The 6000-nt window shown below is 42.6% G+C and overlaps 1 protein-coding gene across 11 annotated transcripts in view; it reads left to right on the plus strand.

The window, feature by feature from the left end:
- Window positions 1-6000, plus strand: part of KIDINS220 (kinase D interacting substrate 220) — a 120802-nt gene that overhangs the window by 110309 nt on the left and 4493 nt on the right. For 5 of the 11 annotated variants that reach the window (XM_032294203.1, XM_032294205.1, XM_032294202.1 and 2 more), the window contains 3 exons: window positions 971-1069; window positions 2035-2271; window positions 3716-4975. In XM_032294203.1, the coding sequence (XP_032150094.1) occupies window positions 971-1069; window positions 2035-2271; window positions 3716-4975 (1596 nt within the window). Of the gene's footprint in view, window positions 1-970; window positions 1070-2034; window positions 2272-3715; window positions 5916-6000 lie in introns of those variants that run through there. The other 6 variants (XM_032294209.1, XM_032294207.1, XM_032294211.1 and 3 more) reach the window with 2 other exon arrangements.

Genomic DNA, 6000 nt, shown 5'->3' on the forward strand with positions numbered 1-6000 from the left:
TATAAACATAGCTAACTATTTCATAATTTTGCCCCAGTTAATAAAGTCAGGTTTTATATTTTATAAAAGCAGTAAGTTACCTGTTATTAATAAAGAAAATGCTGTTGTTTCATTTAGGGGAAACTAGAATTACAGAAAACCAAAAGTGATAACTTCCTTTTTTATGATTTTTTTTCTTTGAGATGGAGTCCTGCTCTGTCACCCAGGCTGGAGTGTGGTGGCATGGTCGTGGCTCACTGCAACCTCCACCTCCTGGGTTCAAGCAATTCTCCTGTCTCAGCCTCCCAAGTAGCTGCAACTACAGGCGTGTGCCACCATGCCCAGCTAAATTTTGTAATTTTAGTAGAGACGGAATTTCATGAAGTTGGCCAGGCTGGTCTCAAATTCTTGGCCATATGTGATCCACCCACCTCCATATCCCAAAGTGCTGGGATTACACGCGTGAGCCACCACACCCCGCCTTGTGAATTTAATAGACTGAGAAATTCGTGAGTGGGTATTCTTCATATCTGTATCTAACATAACGATAAACAAGTTTGTGAGGCCTACTTCATTTAGAACTTTGTTAGTGACCAACATGCTTATAAGGGCAGATATCCTTGTCCCTTCCCAGCAGCTTGTGTTCATGTTCATATTTTCTAAGAAAAGAAAAACTAACAGTTGTTGTTGCTCATGACAGCATAGGTAGTTTTGGAAATAGTTGGGAGTGTTAGCTCTTTGGTTGGTCCCAGAAGAGTGATTTGTTTTACTTGAATACCCAAGACATTTGAGAAAATATGGAGTGGCTTAGGTGTTCAAATTCAGCTTGTTTATTATATTATTATACGGGATGATAACCTTTCTTTGGTCAACCATTCTGGTCTCTAGACATTTTCTTAAAACTAAACGAAAGCATACTTTTCAATCACTAGTAATTCACAATATTTCACATTTTGTGTTTCTACCTATAATTGTTTTAATTTGTACTCAGGCAAACATAAATGGCCGTGTGTTAGCTCAGTGTAACATTGATGAACTGAAGAAAGAGATGAATATGAATTTTGGAGACTGGCACCTTTTCAGAAGCACAGTAAGATATTTATAACATTGTGATATTTACATTATTTTAACACTCAGAATTATTCATGACATTGTAGAAAAGCATTATCAATAAGTACTGGCCTAAACTGGTATTTTTTCATATACTTTTTAAACTTAAAAACTGCCTTTTACACTTATGTGCAACCCTGTGTTGTAGAAATACACACAGCAGCACTTGGCAGCCTTTGCCTTTTTGGGCATTTCACTTAGAGATTTGGGGAAGACACCGTTTTACTAAGCTGCCAGTTCTTCACGCTTTCAGCTGCCCTAACTCTCATCAGCCTCCTCGAAGCCTTCGAGGCCTTGACCTTCAGCATTTGTCCTTATACAGCTTGCATTGCCCCATTTTAGCAGGAATCCTGTCAAGTCAGTTTACATGTGTGATTGCCCTTGGTATTGGATCAAATGCCTTGTTCCCCCAACCCCAGGTGATGTCTGCTCACCCTGGCCATCGGCATACCCAGAGTCCCCCACCCCTGCTGCCTCCCCTTAGTGATGTTCCATCCACGGCCCCCACCCTGCCCCTTGGTGGTAGATCCCCCCACTCATCCCTGCTGTATTTGGAGTTGAACTCCATTCTTAGTGAGACTGCTTTCCCTGTTGCCATCTTTCTGAATACACTCTGGATCTACTGCTCCAGTAGTTATCCTGGCCAGCTCTGGTTTTGACACATGCCAGCTGCATTTTGCTTTGTCCTCAAGTTAAATTTTAAACTGAAGTAATAATTTAATGGACAAATTGTAGTGTAGTATATGTATGGTGGTTTTTACTGTTGCTTCCTTTAGTATTAATTAACATGAAAGAAGTACAAATTCACTGGAAATTCACTTACCGGAAGTATGCTTTCTCATTGCTATTGTAGTAGCTTTATAATGTTTTATTTTTCTAAACCATTTATAAAGCTTCTAAAATATGATTTGTTAGTGTAAATATGTATGTGTTTCTTCTGTTGAGGTGCTAGAAATGAGAAATGCAGAAAGCCAGGCGGTCCCTGAAGACCCACGTTTCCTCGGTGAGAGCAGCAGTGGCCCAGCCCCGCTCGGTGAACCTGCTCGCAGGGCTGCCCACAGCGAGCTGCCTCACACGGAGCTCTCCAGCCAGACGCCCTACACGCTCAACTTCAGCTTCGAAGAGCTGAACACGCTTGGCCTGGACGAAGGTGCCCCTCGTCACAGTAATCTAAGTTGGCAGGTATTTATTGAACGGCATTTTTCATATTATTGAAGAATAAGGGCGCCATTCAGTTCACTGAGATTATATGGGCATTTATACAGTCATTCAGAAAATGTTTACTGAAAACCTAAGTGGACAAGAGACAAGATGGGGGGCTCCCTGTACTCAAGGAGCTGCGTTCACCTGGAGGGGGGCAGTGAGTGAAACAAAGAAAAAGTTAGCTCTTGTAGACCTTGACGAGAGCTGGGAAATCCATCAGGGTCATGGCATGCTGAGTCAGTAGGGACTGGGCTACTTGAGCTAGGGTGGTCAGCAAATTCAGCCTTTCCCAGGTGATTTTCTGTTGCATTCAGTAACTGTTGGTTGAAGTACATCTTCATTGGAACACTGGCCACATAGTGTCCCTTTGAGTTTCATCCTTTGGTTTCTAGGATGCCTGCACGCCCTTCATGGATATTGGTCTCTTCTCATCTGGCATTAGATGTAGGTGTGTTCTTTGGAGATTCCTGGTAGAGGGAGGCCAGGTGAGAGATAGAGTCAGGGACCGAGCAAAGTGAGAGATGGTGGAGGAGTAGGAGGAGCCAGGAGAGCACAGGAGGAAAGCAGAGCAGGGCGCGGAGAACAGTGGCGGAGCCACGGCAGGCGGCAGGCGGCAGGGCAAGGCAGGGCAGCACCGAGGAGGAGCAGTGCCATGGGGAAGGAAGAAAATGTCCTATTTCCTTGAGAAGGTCTCCAGCAAATTCCCTTTGCTCCTTCTTTTTTTGTCTTAGCCTTTACTCTTGACCCTTCTTAAGCTTTCTTGATTCTTTTCCGTTTCCCTTTTCTTTTTCCTAATCTGTACTTTTTGCTCCTATTTCTTAGCTATTCTGGGATCTGAAGCAATTCTAACTTTAAAACTCATATTGAAAATCAACTTGTAAAACTATTTTCTTTTTCTGTTTACTAAGGCCCAACTGTTGGCTTCACTGCTTTTTATACTTTAATAATGAAGTTGACTTTGGCCTTAAATAAAAGGGAAATGTTTGAAGTTATAAAAACACGTGCTGTGACCACGCATGCAGTGCGTGCCCATAGTCGCAGCTGCTCAGGAGGCTGAGGCGGGAGGAGTGCTCGAGCCCAGTAGTTTGAATCTAGCCTGGGCAACACAGCAAGATCCTGTCTCTTAAAAATAAAATAAAAAACAGAAACAAGTGCTAAGGTTATTTGTTAATATAGTGTTTAGTTATATTTTTAAATAGTAACAATAAACTGATTTTATTAAAATTTATAGAAAGCTTTCTAATAACAGCATTATTTATAAGGTCACAGCTTTTGTTAAACTGTGTTATGTGGAAGTCTTTTAAAAGAATTTGATATTTTGATGACTTGTAAAATGGTTAGTTTACATGTGTATTTCCTAAGCTGATGTTTATGCATTTTTTTCTTATTTGAATTTTTAAATTTTTTTTTTCTGTCTTCACAGTCACAAACTCGCAGAACCCCAAGTCTTTCGAGTCTCAATTCCCAGGATTCCAGTATTGAAATTTCAAAACTTACTGATAAGGTGCAGGCTGAGTATAGAGATGCCTATAGAGAATACATTGCTCAGATGTCCCAGCTAGAAGGGGGCCCAGGGTCTACAACCATTAGTGGCAGATCTTCTCCACATAGCACTTATTACATGGGGCAGAGTTCATCAGGGGGCTCTATTCATTCAAACCTAGAACAAGAAAAGGGGAAGGATAGTGAGCCAAAGCCCGATGATGGGAGGAAGTCCTTTTTAATGAAGAGGGGAGATGTTATCGATTATTCGTCAGGGGTTTCCACCAATGATGCCTCTCCTCTGGATCCTATCACCGAAGAAGATGAAAAATCAGATCAGTCAGGCAGTAAGCTTCTCCCAGGCAAGAAATCTTCTGAAAGGTCAAGTCTCTTCCAGACAGATTTGAAGCTTAAGGGAGGTGGGCTGCGCTATCAGAAACTCCCAAGTGATGAGGATGAATCTGGCACAGAAGAATCAGATAACACTCCACTGCTCAAAGATGACAAAGACAGAAAAGCCGAAGGGAAAGTAGAGAGAGGGCCAAAGTCTCCAGAACACAGTGCTGAGCCAATTAGAACCTTCATTAAAGCCAAAGAGTATTTATCGGATGCCCTCCTTGACAAAAAGGATTCATCAGATTCAGGAGTGAGATCCAGTGAAAGTTCTCCCAATCACTCTCTGCATAATGAAGTGGCGGATGACTCCCAGCTTGAAAAGGCAAATCTCATAGAGCTGGAAGATGACAGTCACAGTGGAAAGCGGGGAATCCCACATAGCTTGAGTGGCCTGCAAGATCCAATTATAGCTCGGATGTCCATTTGTTCAGAAGACAAGAAAAGCCCTTCTGAATGCAGCCTGATAGCCAGCAGCCCTGAAGAAAACTGGCCTGCGTGCCAGAAAGCCTACAATCTGAACCGAACACCCAGCACCGTGACTCTGAACAACAACAGTGCTCCAGCTAATAGAGCCAATCAAAATTTTGATGAGATGGAGGGAATTAGGGAGACTTCTCAAGTCATTATGAGGCCTAGTTCCAGTCCCAACCCAACCGCTATTCAGAATGAGAATCTAAAAAGCATGACACATAAGCGAAGCCAGCGCTCAAGTTACACAAGGCTCTCCCGAGAGTCTTCAGAGCTCCATGCAGCGGCCTCTCCTGAGAGCACAGGCTTTGGAGAAGAAAGAGAAAGCATTCTTTGAGAAAAACAAGCAAAGGAGAAGAGTATTGCTCTACCCTTATGACAGAATTGTCCTGGATTTTGACTCCATCCATGCCCATCGTCCTACATTTCACTGACAGATAACTAACAGATGAAGAGGCCATGGTAAAAGAGACACCCATAGTACGACAGAGGGGAGCATGAGAAGTCATGGCTCACCAGCCAGCCTCTATTGCCTTTGTAATTAGAAGCTTGAAAACTCACTAATACTGCTGTACCTTTCCTTGGCGCATTACCTCATAAAACTTTTTGAGATGAGGTGAGACCTGAGTATAAAGATAGGTCAGAAGTATTTTAAAGGGCTTAATTTGCTCCCCCCACCCAAAAAAAAGTAAAAAGCTGAAGACCCTTTTTGCAGAACATTTGGTGACCACACATTTGAGGGAAGATGTGGCATAGGTGAAGCAGAAGCAAACCCTGCTCTTAGGGGCTCATCGAGGTGAGAGCGCACAGCCTGTGACACTACAGGGAGATGCTCAGTAAACTGAGATCCAGCGTTCTATATGGTAGAGGCATTGCTTATCACAGAGGTTCTGAATTTTAACTAGGAAGTATGTAATGAAGAGGGCTTTAAAGATTGCTAGGAAAGCCAGTCACCAGGGCTCACAGTAGTGTAACTGGGCCATTGTGAGCTGTCGGGAGAGTAGGTGCGGGCAGGGGCCAGTGACCTCCATAGGTTTATCTGTCAGAAGCTTTTCTCTCCAAAGCCCTAGCCTGGCTTCCAGCACCATCCAGCTGTGCCCAAGAAGCCACCCTGGTCTGTTGTCTCATTCTTTTAAATGGTACCCAACTTTTCTAAGTGAGCTTAGCAATGAGAAGAAAAAAAAAGAGGAATTCTTTTTCTGGAGAATCAGGGAGACATGGGTAATAATAGGCACTAATAAATATTTATAGATGAGTGAATGAGGAAATAATTACATCAAAAAGGTCAGTGACAATTAATAAATGACAAGGAAATATTTAATTAGATAAAACTAAATCATTGCTTTCTATGCTAGGATAGAC

This window comes from Sapajus apella, unplaced genomic scaffold (assembly GCF_009761245.1).
Source record: "Sapajus apella isolate SASKATOON/1434 unplaced genomic scaffold, GSC_monkey_1.0 scaffold31, whole genome shotgun sequence".
Classification (NCBI taxonomy): domain Eukaryota; kingdom Metazoa; phylum Chordata; class Mammalia; order Primates; family Cebidae; genus Sapajus; species Sapajus apella.